At 47.3% G+C, this 18,575-nt stretch overlaps 1 protein-coding gene across 6 annotated transcripts in view; it reads left to right on the forward strand.

The window, feature by feature from the left end:
- The window catches only part of PLEKHA4 (pleckstrin homology domain containing A4), a 2,050,101-nt gene that overhangs the window by 1,660,267 nt on the left and 371,259 nt on the right, over positions 1-18,575 (forward strand). For all 6 annotated transcript variants that reach the window (XM_044059475.1, XM_044059472.1, XM_044059474.1 and 3 more), the window contains one exon: positions 9,433-9,541. In XM_044059475.1, the coding sequence (XP_043915410.1) occupies positions 9,433-9,541 (109 nt within the window). The remainder of the gene's footprint in view (positions 1-9,432; positions 9,542-18,575) is intronic.

An 18,575-nucleotide genomic window follows, 5' to 3' on the forward strand; every position in this document is an offset into this window, starting at 1 on the left:
TGTTTTTGGACATATACTATATATATTCAAAATGTCAGAGAAAGCCAAGTCAGGCTTTAAGAGATGTCAGTGCGGACAGAAGATGTCCATTACTGATAACCACTCATCCTGCATCTACTGTCTTGGCCCTCTCCACTTGCAGGAAGACTGTTCCATTTGTCATTCCTTTAGTGGGAGGGTCATGCTGGAAAGACGCAGGAAGTTGGTTGACAGAGAGTTGCTTAAACCTGAATTTCAAGAGGCCCTGGACAAGGCTGAACAAGTGTCCAAGTCTTCGAAGGGGTCGAAGTCTTCAAGAGTGTCAGAGCCCAAGTCATTGGCTCCAAGCACCTCTTTCCAGATTCGGACGCCGGCTCCTATGACCTCGGTGCCAGGCGTCGAGCGCTTGTCTCTAATCGAGACTCAGGTCTTGGAGCTGGTGTCAGAGGTACCACCGCCTTCTATCCTTCGCTTGGTGATGGCTTTGGCCCCTTCGACCCATTCTTCGAGGCCGCTTTCCGACTCCGATGTGGACCGAGTGGTACAGAAGCTAATGGAGAACTCGGCTCTGTCCAAATTAATCGAGGTTTCGTCCCAGCTGGTTTCAAAACTCAAGACTATTCCTGTCCCTTCGACACTTCCTCCTCCGAGACCCATCGAGTCATCAGAGCTAGGAATCGAAGAACCGATGATCGTAGAGCCTTCGGTGCCAAAGCCTCCAGTAGCGCTATCGGCCCCGTTGACCTCGACTCCTTCGGAACCAGCCGGAGAGTCTCGGAGCCGAAGATCTTTCCTGGGTTCCGGGGGGGACAGTCGAACCGAGATGTCAGTTCCGACTCTTCCACTCGGTGCCTCGGCTCAGATCAGTTTGGATCCGTCCTCGGTGTCAGAGCCCGTGGTTCCAATTCCGCAGAAACGACCACCATCTTCAGATCGGGTCGGATCCTCAGATCGGGGCACCGGTCCCTTCGACATCATGAGGAAGGTCTTGTCTGACCAGACACATACATCATCAGTCTCTTCTTCTCCTTCCCCAAAAGGCCCGCATTCTGCTTCTGTGCCTTCAGTCCCTACCAAGCGTCGAGACCCAATGCCTCAGACAGCCCCACAGGGTGACCCTGGTTCCTTGGATGCATCCCCAGAAGCCCCCGCTGAGGATGTTCTGAGGAAACAATTGTGCAAGAGGAGGCACATTGATTCCCCCCAGGAATCTCTCACATCTGATACCGATTTGGATGAAGCAGAAGGGTCCCCACGGTCCCCCCTCTGAAGATGTCTCGTTTGCAGACATTTTGGAAATCCTGAAACAGAGGGGAGACTGGCATACCCTTACCCCTTCTGTGGATGAATCGGTCTTGCTGAAGGCATTTGGGGCTCAACCTTCTACCTCCTGGGTGACCCCGCCATTTGACGAACTCATGGATCTAATAGCCCGGAGGGCTTGGGAAATGCCCGATACAGTGGAACCAGTCCCCCGCAAGCCAAACAAATACATGACGGCCCCCCAAGACAAATCTTACCTTACAAAAGGAGTTGCCATGGATACTATGGTGGTGGCGGCGGCCACTAAGAAGGAGATGTCTGAATTATCTTCCTCTGTCCATCCCCCTAATAAGGATTCCAGGACGATGGACAGATATGGGAAGCGCGTATTTAGTTCTGCGACTTTTTCCATCTGATCGCTCAACTACCTTACACATTTCACGCGTTTGCAGAGAGATCTCATTAAGGAACTGGGAGATACTCTCCAGGGAAACACAGATGCTGCTGTCGCCGAGAAAGTGACAGCACAACTTAACACCCTAAATTCCATAGTGAACTCGTTCATGAGGCTGATTTCATACGCAGCCGAAGGGTCGAGTAGAGCGGCAGCTTCAGGGATCGCCCTAAGGAGGCAATCCTGGTTGCGTTTATGCTCCTTTGCGGAAGCCTTCAAGTCTTCCTTTGCCAACGCCCCCTTTGATGGTGCCTCCTTGTTTGGGCCCAAAGTAAAGGAGACTCTCACGAGGTGTGAGCAAGAAGGGAAGACCCTGTCTGCCATAGGGGTCAGTTTTTCCGCCCCATCTAGACCCTACCCCAAAGGGCAACGAGGCAGAAAAATGTGGTTCTGAAAGACTCAGGGATCCTTTCAGCCCACCCAAAGTGAGGCCCCCTCCAGAGGCAGAGGAGGGGAAAAAATGGAAGACGACGCCCAGCCGGCAGAGGGCGTCTGCAGAATCAGGGCGACAGAGATACTTTCTCTGGGAAGCCCTTCCAGCACTCCTGAGTGCAGGCCCGACTGTCCTACCCTGGAGGCAGTCGGGGGTCGCTTGGCGCTATACCCAGAGGCCTAGCTAAATCTTACATCAGATTCCTGGGTAAAAAGCATAGTTACCAGAGGCTACAACATTCCATTCATCAGAATGCCACCCAACCCCAAAAAGCTCCCAGACGTTCCACCCAGTCTGCGAGACCAGGCAACCATAGAGATAAGAAGGTTTCTCGAAAACAGAGTCATCCAACCAGTCCCGGCGGACCAAATGGGATCCGGAACTTACTCAAGGTTCTTTTTAGTTCCAAAGAAAACAGGGGACTGGAGGCCAATTTTGGACCTCAGCAAACTAAATGCCTTCGTGAAAAAGGAAAAGTTCCGGATGGTCACGCTACAGTCAATCCTTCCTTTTCTACAGGAAGGTGACTGGATGTGCTCTATAGATCTCAAAGACGCGTACTACCATATCAAGATGGCCAGGGCTTCCAGAGATCATCTGCGCTTCTGGCTGGGAGCCAGTCATTTCCAGTTTTGCGCTCTGCCCTTTGGTCTCACCTCAGCCCCCAGGGTGTTCACCAAATGCATGGCAGTAGTAGCGTCTCACCTGAGACGAAGGGGATTCTGGGTGTTTCCTTATCTAGATGACTGGCTCCTATCTGCCACCACCGAGTATCGTCTTCTGCAAGCCAGGGATTGCACCATCAGCCTCTGCTCCTCTCTAGGCATAATGGTAAATTTTGGATAGTCTGTCTTATCACCGTCACAGCGTATCTTATTTATAGGAACACAGCTAGACACTTCCCTGGCTCGAGTTACTCTCCCCCCACCAAGAGTGTCAGACCTCAGACATCAAATTTCGGTCCTTCTCCAAAGCAAGAGAGTCCCTGCGCATCAAATATTAAGAGTACTAGGCTTGATGGCAGCCTCCCTTATCGTAGTCCCCTTAGGCAGGATGCATATGAGAATTCTTCAGTGGATGCTATTCGCTCAGTGGTCTTACCGACAGCTTCCACTATCTCACGAGATATTGATCACGAACTCTTGCAAAAAGGATCTCTTGTTGTGGATACACAGTCAAGATATAACACTAGGACGACCGTTTGTGTTACCCGGTCCGGTAGCAACTCTAACCACGGACGCTTCCCTGATAGGGTGGGGGGGATTTTTTCAGGGACAAACAGTCCAAGGTCAATGGTCCAACTTGGAGTACAACCTGCACATCAATGTCCTAGAGCTGAGGGCGGTGTTTCTAGCATTGCAACACTTTCACAAGTCCTTACCTCAGGGAACAGTGACAGTTCAGACAGACAACATGTCAGTAGTCTGGTACATAAACAAGCAAGGGGGAACCAGGTCTTACCTGTTATGCAGAGAGGCCCTCAGAATTTGGCAATGGGCAAAGTCCACCGTACGCTTTCTGATAGCAACGCACATCCTGGGGACATCCAACGTAATCGCGGACAGGCTGAGCAGAGCCATCCTGTTCCCTCACGAGTGGTCCCTCAAATCTCAAGTGGCAGAAGAGATTTTCCGCAGATGGGGCCAGCCTTGCTGAGACCTGTTTGCATCCCCATTGAATGCCAAATACAGAAGCTACTTTGCCCTGTTACCCCCTCCGGGGGTGTCCCCAGGGGCACAATAGTACACGATTGGCCCCCGGGTCTCCTTTACGCCTTTCCTCCTGTTCCACTAATTCCCAGGTTCTTGCAGAAAACCAAATGTCTGGAGAGGACCATAATACTGATAGCCCCATTCTGGCCTCGACAAATCTGGTTTCCCTTCCTTCAATCTCATCAAGTGGAGGAACCATGGATTCCTGACCCGGAGCCAGACCTGTTGACACATTCGTCGGGAGTTCCTCACACCTTCCTCAAGTCCCTCAAACTGACAGCTTGGCTGCTCCACTTCCCATCTTAGCCAGGTCAGAGTTACTATCCCCTGCAGTACAACACATTATTGTATCTTCTCACAAACCATCTACAAGGAAATTGTACAACAGCAAATGGAACCGTTTTGCGTACTGGGCCTCCAAACAAGGTATAGATCCATTCGGGGCACCAGTACACAATATACTAGATTTTTTTACCACACTTTTTCAAGAAGGTGCATCAACTTCCACAATAAGGGTACAACTGGCGGCTATATCCAATTTTCATGTTGGTCAGGGAGATAGTTCCCTTATGTCCCACAGGCTTTGCAAAGCTTTTATGAAAGGTACCTTTCACCTCCGTCCCCCCTTTCGTAATCCAGTAGCCCCTTGGAATCTTAATCTCATGCTGTCACAACTCATGTTGCCCCCATTCGAACCAGCCGCCACAACCCCGTTAAAAATTTATTTCATGGAAAACGCTCTTTCTGGTTGCCATCACTTCCGCCAGGAGAGTTTCAGAGTTGCAGGCTCTATCTATCCGACCCCCGTACATGATTTTTCACCCAGATAGAGTAACCTTGCGCACCAATCCGTCCTTCCTTCCGAAGGTTTGTTCAATTCAATACATCAATCAATCTATTGAACTACCTATCTTCTTCAAAAACCACTCTAATAAGTTAGAATATACGCTGCACAAATTGGATGTCCACAGGCAGCTGAGATTTTACTTACACAGGACAAAAGAATACAGAAAGTCAGACCAGCTATTTGTCTCATATGCTGACCAAAGGAAAGGACAGGCGGTAACGAAGATTACCTTATCCAAATGGCTCTCAGACTGCATAAATTTTGTATATGCTGAATTGAAACAACAACTCCCTTTCAAACCCAGAGCTCATTCTACAAGGGCGATCGCTATCTCTTTAGCCCATACCGCTCGTTTGCCTTTAGATACCATTTGTGCAGCGGCAACTTGGGCAAAACCACATACTTTTATCGCCCACTATAAACTAGACAAAAACTCCAGGGACAGGGCGACGTTTGGTTCCACTGTACTCAGGAATGTTCTCCCTTGAGCCACCCAGGAAAAAGCTAGGGACGCTACCCGTGTGTAAGAACAAATGGCGAGATTGAACAATTTCACATTAAGAAGTTATGTTCTTACCATAACGTTCCATGTGAATTGTTCATCTCGCCTTTGTTCTTACATTCCCCCCCTCCATCCGCTGTCCTGCGGTCTGGGAGAACGGGTTCGACTGAATTCTTGTTCAGTCTTCTCTAGACATTGTTAGCATTCAGCTTATTACTTTACATCAGGAATGGCATCTTTTCTCCTTTATTTGATGGCAGGGTACCAGACAGTGTGTAGTGTTTGTTCTAAGTGTTTAGGACTCAGTTTCTAGAGGGATTCTTCTGGTATAGCAAACTAGATCTGAGGGTTAGCACCTGAGGATCATGGGATATTACTGTGCCTCAAGCTTTCTCAAAGATGCGGAGCTGATGATGCGGCCGACTCGGAGCCGAGGATCGGCTCCGAAGCCGTGTGTAAAAACAAAGGCGAGATGAACAATTCACATGGAACGTTATGGTAAGAAAATAACTTCTTATTACAATGGTATGTAGCCTGTTTTGTTTGATTTGGTGTAAATAACATATATTACAATGGTATGTAGCCTGTTTTGTTTGATTTGGTGTAAATAACATATATTACAATGGGATGTAGCCTGTTTTGTTTGATTTGGTGTAAATAACATAGATTACAATGGTATGTAGCCTGTTTTGTTTGATTTGGTATAAATAACATATATTACAATGGTATGTAGCCTGTTTTGTTTGATTTGGTGTAAATAACATATATTACAATGGTATGTAGCCTGTTTTGTTTGATTTGGTGTAAATAACATATATTACAATGGTATGTAGCCTGTTTTGTTTGATTTGGTGTAAATAACATATATTACAATGGTATGTAGCCTGTTGTGTTTTTTACAAAACACTGTTACACAGGTATGAATTTTCATTCTACTCTGGCAATTGTTCACGAAATGTAGTTCAAACGTTCTTTGTATTCCTGGGCTGAGACTGAAATTGGTCGCTTTTGATGAATAGTCTGCCGTTCTCCATATCCTCCCACTCTTTTATTACATCACTGGAAGTCTAGAGCAGAAGCCTCCAATCCCTACTATCCAGGCAAGCAGGACTGGCCAAGATACTAAAATACTTAAGCAATAAGTTAAGATTGCATTTGGTGTTACAGGATTTATCCAAAGCTAGTGTGGCTTCATCATGAGGGCAAATCTCTCCAATGTGAGTTAGGTATTCAGTTTTTCACTGACAAAATAGCCACTACTGGGTCCATTTTCCTATTTTGGACACCATCAGTACTACCACAGTCTCTGGTAGAAGATGTTCTTCCTCTGTGTCTATACCAGCAATTCTCCATTACGACCCATGTCCAAGTTAGTTCAGGCCAGTCTAGATTAAATGAGCCCAATAATCCATCTGATATTGGAGTCCTTATTGACGTATCTGGTTTGTCCAACTGTCTTGAAAGAGCTGTTTAAAATGTCAGTTCTGACAAAACCAACTTTGAACCTCAAGGTCTTCGATAAATTCCATCCTATCTCTAGCTTTCCTTTTCTAGAAAAGGTTCCTGAGAACATTGTCTGTGAGTCCTGTCTTATAACTGATGGCCTCGGAGCCCTTTATCAGTCTGTGTTTCAGCTTTCCTTTTCTAGAAAAGGTTCCTGAGAACGTTGTCTGTGAGTCCTGTCTTATAACTGATGGCCTCAGAGCTCTTTAGTAGTCTGTCTTTCAGCTTTCCTTTTCTAGAAAAGGTTACTGAGAACGTTGTCTGTGAGTCCTGCCTTATAACTGATGGCCTCAGAGCCCTTTATCAGTCTGTGTTTCAGCTTTCCTTTTCTAGAAAAGGTTACTGAGAAAGTTATCTGTGAGTCCTGTCTTATAACTGATGGCCTCGGAGCCCTTTATCAGTCTGTGTTTCAGCTTTCCTTTTCTAGAAAAGGTTACTGAGAACGTTGTCTGTGAGTCCTGTCTTATAACTGATGGCCTCAGAGCTCTTTATCAGTCTGTGTTTCAGCTTTCCTTTTCTAGAAAAGGCTACTGAGAACGTTGTCTGTGAGTCCTGTCTTATAACTGATGGCCTCAGAGCCCTTTATCAGTCTGTGTTTCAGCTTTCCTTTTCTAGAAAAGGTTACTGAGAACGTTGTCTGTGAGTCCTGTCTTATAACTGATGGCCTCAGAGCCCTTTATCAGTCTGTGTTTCAGCTTTCCTTTTCTAGAAAAGGTTACTGAGAACGTTGTCTGTGAGTCCTGTCTTATAACTCATGGCCTCGGAGCCCTTTATCAGTCTGTCTTTCAGCTTTCCTTTTCTAGAAAAGGTTACTGAGAACGTTGTCTGTGAGTCCTGTCTTATAACTGATGGCCTCAGAGCCCTTTATCAGTCTGTGTTTCAGCTTTCCTTTTCTAGAAAAGGTTACTGAGAACGTTGTCTGTGAGTCCTGTCTTATAACTGATGGCCTCAGAGCTCTTTATCAGTCTGTGTTTCTGATTTCCTTTTCTAGAAAAGGTTACTGAGAACGTTGTCTGTGAGTCCTGTCTTATAACTGATGGCCTCGGAGCCCTTTATCAGTCTGTGTTTCAGCTTTCCTTTTCTAGAAAAGGTTACTGAGAACATTGTCTGTGAGTCCTGTCTTATAACTGATGGCCTCGGAGCCCTTTATCAGTCTGTGTTTCAGCTTTCCTTTTCTAGAACAGGTTACTGAGAACGTTGTCTGTGAGTCCTGTCTTATAACTGATGGCCTCAGAGCTCTTTATCAGTCTGTGTTTCTGATTTCCATTTCTAGAAAAGGTTACTGAGAACGTTGTCTGCGAGTCCTGTCTTATAACTGATGGCCTCAGAGCCCTTTATCAGTCTGTGTTTCAGCTTTCCTTTTCTAGAAAAGGTTACTGAGAACGTTGTCTGCGAGTCCTGTCTTATAACTGATGGCCTCAGAGCCCTTTATCAGTCTGTGTTTCACTTTTACCATAGTACTTAGATTAATGTTGTCTGAGTAGTGAATGGTATCTTGTTGACCAGAGATCAACATTTTTACTTTGTATTGGTCCTACTGGTTCTGTCTGCAGTTTTTGATACTGTGAGTCCTGGTATCTTGATTGAGTGATTATAATTCTGCTGTGGTCTCTCCTCTCTGGTCCTTGAGAGGTTTATACCCTGTCTTCACTGGACATATCCAGAGGGTGGTTTCAGGTTTAAATTATTTCACCCCATGCCCTCTGGACTGTGAAGTACTACAGGGTTTGAATCATACACACTTTACTTTTCACAATGATCATGCTTCAAGCAGATTAGAATAGAATGAGTAGCTTTGTATACCATTGGTTGTAGATGGATGGATGGACAAATTCAGGAAACAAAGGACTTACTAGTCTAGCCTCATCCAATTCTATGACTAGCCTACTCTCTAGGCTGACAAGGGGACTCTGCTGCTATAGTCTATAGATGTGATACCTGGACTGGTGAGGTGGATAGGGAGCTGGTTAGATGATAGACAGTAAATGGTAATATTTGAGGGTTGGGGGTATGTGAGAATCTGTTGGCTAGTAGTATGCAATAAGGTTTAGTACAGGGACTGGTTATATTTAATTTATGTGTAAACATCACACTGGAGAAAATAAGTAAGCTGTTGTTTAAGATCTATATTCTAGCCAGGAGATTGTAAAATCAGAAAAGTCTGTGCTTCCTGTTTTGCAGTATAATTGCCTTTTAGTTGAACTGTAAAGTTGTATATGGGTTAATTAAATAAATATTGCAAAGAACTCCTATGGTAGGCTTCTCTGTTTTATCTTTGTTATAAGACCAACTGCCGGTTGTGTGCTCCTTTAGCTTGTACCAGTTTCTGTTAGCTGCAATTTGGCAGACACACATACACACACACGCACACACACACACACACACACACACACACACACACACGCACACACATGCACACACGCACATGCACACACACATACGCACACACGTATACACACACACACACACACACACACACACACACACACACACACACACACACACACACACACACACACACACACACACACACACACACACACAAACTATCTCTACATAAATAACACAGTGTAACTAGGCTGGCACTGAAACTCTTTTTATTACTACAGGTATTGCTTTTTGTAGACTGTAATAAATGGAAGCAAAAATGATACTTAAGAAAAACAAACATTTCATTGCCTTATAATAACCATAAATTATTTTCTTCTGTGTGGGTGATAATCACTGCTGTCAAAACAGGAGCAATCCGAAGCTCAGCGACAACTGTGGATGGTTGAGGATATCATGTCAGGGCTCACAGCCAGCAAGAATAATTTACAGATGGCAGTTGAGTCTGCTAGATACCCAGGTGAGAAATACCAAATACTTAATTTTGTAGCCATGTGGAGGGAGTGGTGAGTGATAACTATTTCAAATTTAATTTTTATTTCCAAGATGTCACAAAACTTGACTTAGAGGTTTTCCTTTACGTACTAGGAATCCACTTGCATAATAATACTGTTCATAGGAATGTTTGAGCTTACATGGGAAACATTTTATAATCTCAGCTCTGCTTAAGTTACCTTTGGCTCATAAACAGATTGAGATCTGTTAGCTCATAAGTGTAAGGCAAGTCAGTGGTCATTACCGCTCATTTCATAACTAGAATATGCTTGTATGATCTTGGTTATGATAGTAACAAGTGTGGATAATAGTTTGTGGTCTAATGTTAGGTCTGGTCCCTACTGATGCATCATTTCTTGTCATATATGAGATATGTTTGAGGGGGTCCAGCACTGTTTACCGAATTCACAGTTTACCAAAACAGAAACGCTCGTGCACAGTTTTGCGAAAGTACTTTTTCACTGAAAATGCACTTTTGTGAAACAGAAGTAAAAAAGGTAAAAAACATTGCAAGAGGGCTGATGGTGAGATTGTGGCACAGTGGGAATAAGGGAATATTCTCTTTTCCCCACTGTAGTGCGATCTCAGAGTGAGAATATAAAAGTAGGGGGGATGCAGAGGGCTTGCCCCCCTGCATAAATGTGATTACTATTTTTTTTTTTTAGTTTGTTATGTTTTTTATTTCTTTATTACTGTTTCTCGGTGGTGGTGCTGCGGTAGTGTTGTCGCCTCACAGTAAGACGTCCTGTTCGATTCTCAGCTAGAGCGTCTTCTGTGTGGAGACATGCGTGAATGGGCGTACTTTAGTTGAAGGTTGTGCATCAGGGCCGGCAACTCGGCACGTAAAAATCTACTGCCAATCATTAGCGGACCGGAGTTCCACTGTGGCAACCCCTAACCGGGAAAAGGCGAAAGACACAACAACAGCAACAACAACATTACTGTTTCGTGAAAGTGCATTTTCTGTGAAAAAGCACTTTCGCTAAACTGTGCGCGAGCATTTGTGTTTCGGTAAAGTGTGAATTCAGTAACTAGTCCTAGATCCGTTTGAGGATATCAGGCCCAGTGCAGTCATCATACGTGATTTAGTGTAGGCAGTTACTCTAGTTACATTTACTTTATCTGCCTTGTGTCAGTTATATCACTCCCTTGTCTACCTATAGTTCAGAATCTTTCCTCCTATAAAATCTATTTAATCTCCTTCAAAAGGAAACTGAGGAAAATCAGTTCTCTGCCGTTTGGACAAATAACATACAACAGTACTTGCACATTATGATGCACAGGCAGTCACTTATCCGTGTAGATACCAAACCATATTTTGAGGGATAGCACATCAATAATGCAATAACTTAAGCCGTATTTCAGCATAACAGGTCAGAGATATCCATTTGTCGTTTTTTTGCCTAATTTCCATGTTCAGCTGAAACCAGGTGATATACAGATTAATGTCAACATACCAAAGGAAATTTCAGTGAATAGCTGAGCCTCAAACTAGATTATTTTTGCAAGTGGGCAAGCCCCATGCACCTTCATGTGAGGGAACACCTCCATTTATATACAGGACTTACACTAACTCCAGAGTCCAACATTCAATTAAATTACTTTTAGATACTGGCACTCAGTAAATTGGGTTTGTACACCTCCCTGTCTCTGATCAAACCTGAAATTCAGACATGTACTTTATGTGGGGGAAGCACCCAGCACCCATGGAGGAGGTATCATTCTGACACCCCTTTACTTATACAATCAACTCTTAGGTTTTTTGTAAGTTTGGGAAAGGAGTCTTCCTTATGCACTGACTAATGTGCTGCTTCAGCCAGCTGTATGCTGTCACATAACTAATAGACTCCTTTAGCACCATCATCCTGAGCTCATGTCACAAAATCTTCCAGCTGTCATTTTACTTGGCCTTTCCATGTAATCTTTTCATCCACAAATGTTATGTTTATAATGACATTCAACCAATGTCACAACAATGAATAACGTACAGAGTTTGGTCTTACCAATGAGATGGCCTGCATTAATGAGTTCTGCACATTAACTTGCTCATATAATCTTTCAGAATAATCATGTCAGTCCTTAACTATAACCTCATAAAAGTTAAATGGATTTGATCTAGTTAAAAAAATAAAGAAGTCAAAAGGAAAAATACAAGAAGTGAGGATCACAGTAAGTGGAAGAGACTTTAAACTTGAAGGCTTCTCTGAAATTGACCAACCTTGTTTGGTAAAGATAGAGAGTGAGATAAAGAACAACCTTTCACCTCGTTCCAAAACATTATCGATGTCCTTCCAACAGGTTAGGGATCACAAGCAGTTTAGAGTGTCTGCTACATATGCAAACTGATTTGTTCCACCTAACTTACTAAGTTCAGTCTTTCCTTAGTGGATGATTGTGTATCCCATCCCCTGCAGCTAACCAGCAGCTGTCCCCAACTCCTCTTCTCATTCAGTGGGTCTACTAGACCCATCTACACCTCCCCAGGCTCAACCTCACCCTAGTCCAGAGCCAGTTATGAAGTCAAGGGCACTGGTACAGCATCATGCTGCATGCTGGGAAGTATGCAGCATCATGCTGCATGCTGGGAAGTATGCAGCATCATGCTGCATGCTGGGAAGTATGCAGCATCATGCTGCATGCTGGGAAGTATGCCATGTACAGCATCATGTTGCATGCTGGGAAGTATACCATGTACAGCATCATGCTGCATGCTGGGAAGTGTGCCATGTACAGTATCATGCTGCATGCTGGGAAGTATGCCATGTACAGCATCATGCTGCATGCTGGGAAGTATGTTGTGTACAGCATCATGCTGCATGCTGGGAAGTGTGCCGTCACTCCTGTTCTCTTGTGGCAGCCTTGGCAGCCCCAGAGTTCCTGCCCTTGGGAGGTGCAGGGCTGCTTTCACTTATGCACAACCTCCCAGCTGAGCAGCTCATCACTCATGTGGCATGAAGCTGGCCAGGCCTGTATGCTGCATACTGCAGCAAGTCTTTAGGCTGCCTCCGTGTCCCACCAGCAGGTGAGGGAGCTGACATCAGGCACTCACTCCCATCCTCCCCCTGAAGTGCCTCCGTCTCCCATGCTGCTGATTGAATATGAGTGGTTTGGGAAGCTTTATCTCAGTGCACAGCCATAGGGCCACCCAGTTGAAGATAATGCTATCTAACAGAAAACAGCCCAGAAGCCACTCATTCCATCAAATTCTGGTAATCAATTCAGGCTTCATCTAACCATTGTGGGATCACTGCTTTTTGTACCTATTTAGATAAGAATACATATATTCATCTTTGACATTGATGCAGAAGATTATTGACCCTCTGTAGGTCAGAAAGTTCCAGTTCTAGCTGTCGTGAAGCCAGGTGTACAGTGATGCATAATACAGTGTCATCTGCATACATCACAACCTCTTAGAGCAGGAAATTTAGACAAAGTCTAAAATAATGTGGGAACAATGGCCCAAAAACAGATACATATTTTAAATATTGTTCTTATAAACTTAGAAAGTTACTAGAATAACAGGTTTTATGTTAACATACAATTTGATGTTGTCAGTTTTCATTCAATCCTCAACATATGGGTTCTGATCCAATCCTCAGATCCAACTCATCTGCTGTTCTACAGGTCATGGAAACCCAAACTCTCGAGTTCCTCCCTTACCCATAATGCTATAGTCGCCCTCCTTCTCCAGATCTTGTTTGCAACCTTTGGAAGCAGATGTGGTCACAACAGCTTTTGAATGAATCTTGTTCTATCTTCAAACGATAAGTGGTTCTTTGTTTACCTGTTATATATTTCTAATTATTACCCCCCCCTTTACCCTTACCATTGGTATTTTACCATTTACCATAGTTGCTATATCCTTTAGACTTTGCCATTTATCGGCAAACATCCCATCTGAAGTAGGGACTTCATTTGTCAGCAACCTTTGGGATACGGATCCGATCTCGGATCCGAGCCGGCAACTTCTATCACAGCATAGATCCAAGCTCCTAGCTCCTCCCCTTACTCATAATCCCCTGCCTACCCTGACCTCAGATCTAGTTTGCCGCTCTTCAAGCAACAGCTAGATTCCAGAGCTCTTGGCGATTTTGTGAGAAAAAAAGTTTTTTCTTCTTATTCTGATTGAGTGGTTGTGTGTGCGTGTTAGGGTTACCCTTAACGCTAAAACTTCTTGTTTTTAGCTTACTTAGCTTAAATTTTAATTTAAATTTTTCCTCCCTCCCCGCTGGTCGTAGCGTGTGTGTGTGTCTTGAGTGTAGGGGCCTAGTGAGTGTGCTTTACTTTAGTTATGTCAGAGGCCCCTAAAGCCATTTTTTCTAAATGCATCGAGTGTGGTCACAAGCTTTCACCGGCTGATGGCCACACTCGGTGCATTAGGTGCCTTGGGGTTGAACACCTCTCTTCGGGTTGCGCGATTTGCGTGGAGTTCAACCCCAGGGCACTTAAGGATCGGAGGTCGAAGCTGGTTCTGGCGGGCCTTTTACCCCCAGACCCTGTTTCGGCCTCCGGTACTTCGGTGACCGCTAACCCCCCCCGGTAGTGGTCACTCCTGCCTCCCTTCCTCCAACCGGGACTCAACCTCCCGCTTCGGCTCTGGAGGATAGGGAGTCCAGGAAACAGAAGTGGAGGGAGAAGCACCTTAAGCGGCGGGCCGAGGACTCTTCATTGGCCCCGCCCACCAAGAGGGCTTCTCCGTCCAGGTCTTCTCGGTCTCCTCCTCCTCAGATCCGATCCCCTTGTTTCTCCCCGGGACCCGAGGAGGAGGTGACCCGGTCCCCGTCGAGGTCATCGAGGCGGCACTCCAGGTCGGCCTTGGTGGCCTCTTCGAGGTCCACCTTTAGCATGTCAGATGCGGACATGGACCGGATGATGAGGAGATTCATCCAGGCCCAGATGCAGATGGGAGTGCTCTTGCCTCTCCCCCCTCTGGGGGGGAGCTCGACCCCTTTTTTCGCCCCTATTGCTCCTTCTCCGACCCGCATCCTGGGTTCGGAGCGCTCGGAGCCGAGCCACGTTGGATCCGGGGGTGGGTCGGAGCCGACCGTGCTGGGCACGTTGGCTCCGACGGCTCCCTCGAGTTTGTCGGATCCGACCTCTCGGAGCCGTGGGCCGAGCTTCGGATCCGAGGGATTCGGTGTGCTTTCGGCTCCGTCCCGGTCGGAGCACACTGGTCCCTCGGATCCAACGTTCTCGGCACCGGGTCCGATCCCCGCTTCGGATCCATGTGGGAGTCGGGTCTCGGATCCGTCAGAGAGTGGCTCCCCCTTGGCTTTCGCTGTGGTGGAGAGGGCACTGTCGAGTGCTTCCAGGCCTCCGGTCCTGGCTTCGGCTCCCTCCCGCACTCCTTCTCATCTGGTACTGGCTCCCCTCATCCGGCCCTCGGGGCAGCCTACCTCAGTGCCTCTAGGAGTTCCAGTGGAAAAAGATACAGCTCATGAGGACTCCTCGGACAGCCCCCCCGAGGAGGTTCCTCACAAGGCAAAGTGCAAGAGGAGGCACATAGACTCCCCTGAGAGTCTCACCGAAGATATGGACTTAGATGAAGGGGAAGGCTCCCCTAGGTCACCCCCTGAGGATGTCTCCTTCGGAGACATCATGGAAATGCTCAAAATCAGGGGTGGGTGGTCTGCCCCCAAGGCTTCCTCTGATGAGTCCATATTCCTTGAGGCGTTTGAGGCAGGACCATCTACCTCTTGGGTGTCCCCTCCACCCGACCCCTTGGTGGATCTCATATCCACTAGGGCTTGGAAGGAACCGGACACCGTAGAGCCAATCCCCAAGCGCCCGGACAAAATTCTGAGCCCCCCTGCAGAGAGATCACACTGGAGCAGAGGTCCCCCTGTGGATGCCATGTTGGTGGCTGCAGTCACCAAGAGAGAGTTGGCTCAGGAGAGCCCCACGGTTCATCCTCCGAGCAAGGAGTCTCGCGCGATGGACCGTCTTGGGAAGCGGGCCTTCAGTTCAGTGACCTTCTCTATGAGGGCCTTGAACTACATGGCACACATTATTCGGATGCAGCGGGATCTAATTAAGGAATACGCTGCTTCCCCCCCAGGGTCCATGTCGGAAGGAGACAAGGATCTGTACTCCTCCCGAATGGTCACCCTCCGCTCTATTTCTAACACCTCTATGCGGCTGTTGTCTCATGCTACAGAGGGAGCCACTAGAGCAGGCGGAGTCGGGCTTGTCATGAGGAGACAGGCCTGGCTCCGTCACTGTGACTTCTCGGAACCCTTTAAGGCGTCATTCGCGAATTCCCCTTTTGATGGTTCTGCACTGTTCGGCAAAACCATTCGCCGACACTCTTGTCCAGAGCGAGAAAGACGGGAAGACTTTGTCTGCCATCGGAGTCCGCTTCTCTGCACCCCAGAGGTCCTTTTCCAAGAACCAAAAGGGTCAGAAGAAGATGTGGTTCCGAAAATCGCATCAATCCCAGTCTGTACAGGACAACCAGTCCTCTCGTGGCAGAGGAGGACAGGGAGGACGCCGCCCCAGAGGCAGAGGGGATCCCAGGAATTTCGGGTCCAGAGAACCGTTCTCTGAGAGGCCCATGCAGAACCCCTGAGGGGTTACTCGGCTGCTCTACTCTGGAGGCAGTCGGGGGGCGTTTTTCGAGGCACCTAGCAATGTGGGAGTCCATAACAACAGATCGCTGGGTGCTTCGTATTATATCCAGAGGTTACCAAATTCCCTTTATCGTAACCCCCAGAATCAGAGGCCTCCCCGACGTACCACCCAGTCAGAGGGAGGTGGCTGCTGCAGAAATTCAGCAGCTTCTGCAAAAAAGAGCCATCCAGCCTGTCCCCCCAGATCAGATCGGATCAGGGTTTTACTCCAGGTTCTTTCTGGTGCCAAAAAAGACGGGGGACTTGAGGTCCATCCTCGATCTCTCTCTCCTAAACCTGACGATACCCAAAGAAAAGTTCCGAATGGTCACGTTGCAATCCGTCCTCCCCTTATTGTGGTAGGATGACTGGATGTGCTCCATAGACCTCAAGGATGTGTACTATCACATTCTGGTGGACAGGCATTCCAGGAGGTTTCTCCGCTTTCGGCTGGGAGCCAGTCACTTTCAATTCAGGGCCCTCCCCTTCGGCCTCACCTCAGCCCCCAGGGTGTTCACCAAAGTCCTGGCGATAATAGCGGCCCACCTGAGACTCCAGGGAATTCAGGTCTTTCCATACCTGGACGACTGGCTCCTTACGGCCCCAACAAGGCATCTACTTTGTTCATGCAGGGATTATTTCCTCAGTCTGGCTCCACTATTAGGATTAACCATCAACATGATCAAATCCTCTCTGATCCCTACACAGGTGTTGGATTTTATAGGGGCGAGACTGGATTCCAGACAGATGCTTGCGTTCTTGACTCCAGATCGGCTTCGGAACCTGATGTTGCACGTGCAGGCCATCCTTCAACTGCAAACTCCTTCGGCGGAATTGGTCCTGAGGGCTTTAGGATCTATGGCAGCTGCAATCCCTCTGCTGCCATTGGTCCGGTTGAACATGAGGGTCCTGCAGTGGACCCTCCAGGTACAATGGTCCCTGTCTCGCAACCCCCTGTCTCATCCCATTTCCTTGAGCAAGGTTTGCAGAAGGTCGCTCGTGTGGTGGCTCCAGTCCCCCAATCTCCACACGGGACGTCCCTTCTCACTACCACCGCCAATCGACACAGTGACCATAGACGCTTCTCACCTGGGGTGGGGGGGGGTCATTTTTCAGGCAGGACAGTCCAAGGCACGTGGAACGACGTAGGGACCTCTTTGCATATCAACGTCCTAGAGATGAGGGCGGTGCTTTTGACATTGCAGGCACTACACAGCTCTCTCCCGGTAGGGACGATTGCAGTACAGACAGACAACATGTCAGTCATCTGGTACATCAACAAACGGGGGGAACCAGGTCTTACCCCCTTTGCCGCGAGGCCATGAGAGTGTGGGAATGAGCGATTTCCACCAACCACTTTCTCATAGCAACGCACATTCCGGAACGGTCCAACATTCTAGCGGACAGGCTCAGTCGTACTATCCTGACTCCTTACGAATGGTCTCTCAACCCTCGAGTTGCAGAGCAAGTATTTGCCCAATGGGGCAACCTTGTTGGGATCTCTTTGCCTCTCCTTCAAACACCAAATGCAACGATTACTTCGCTCTGATCCCCCCTCCGGGGGAGTCCCCGAGAGACTCTCTAGTTCATGCTTGGCCTCCCGGTCTGCTTTATGCTTACCCTCCTCTTCCCCTGATGTTGAAATTATTGCAGAAAGCCAGGCAGTTGGGGAGCAAGATGATCCTCATTGCCCCATTCTGGCTTCGTCAGATGTGGTTCCCTTGCCTATGGTCTCACCTAGTGTATCCACCATGGATTCTGGATCCCCTCCTGGATCTCATTTCTCACCCTCTTGATCTTCCGACTCCGAACCTGGTCAACCTCAAGCTGATGGCTTGGTAGCTCCAGTTCCACTCCTCATAAGGACTCCCGGGATCTCATCACCTGTCAAAGCCATTCTTGTAGCAGCTCACAAGCCTTCCACCAGGAGGGTTTATCGGAGTAAGTGGAAACGCTTCACCATTTGGGGAGAACACCATCATTTAGACCCTTTTACAGCCCCGATAGCGTCGGTTCTAGATTTTCTAACCTCTCTCTTTCACCAGGGGGCTAGTTCTTCCACAGTCAAGGTACAACTTGCAGCAACCTCATACTATCACGTGGGGCAAGAGTCTGGTCCTCTTATCACTTCCAAACTGTGTAAGACCTTCCTCAAGGGTACCTTCCTCCTTAGGCCTCCAGTCAAAGAGGTGGTACCCCCATGGGATTTATCCCTAGTCTTACAGGCCTTGACTGGTCCCCCTTTCGAACCGGCGGCCACGGTTGATATCAAATTTCTCTCTTGGAAGACAGCCTTTTTGGTGGCCATAACTTCAGCCAAAAGAGTATCGGAATTGCAAGCTCTTTGTGTCAAACCACCATATTTGGTCTTTCACCCGGATAGGGTTCACC

The sequence above is a fragment of the Protopterus annectens genome, chromosome 17.part0 (genome assembly GCF_019279795.1).
Source record: "Protopterus annectens isolate FY-2018-M chromosome 17.part0, PAN1.0, whole genome shotgun sequence".
NCBI classification, from domain to species: Eukaryota; Metazoa; Chordata; order Ceratodontiformes; family Protopteridae; genus Protopterus; species Protopterus annectens.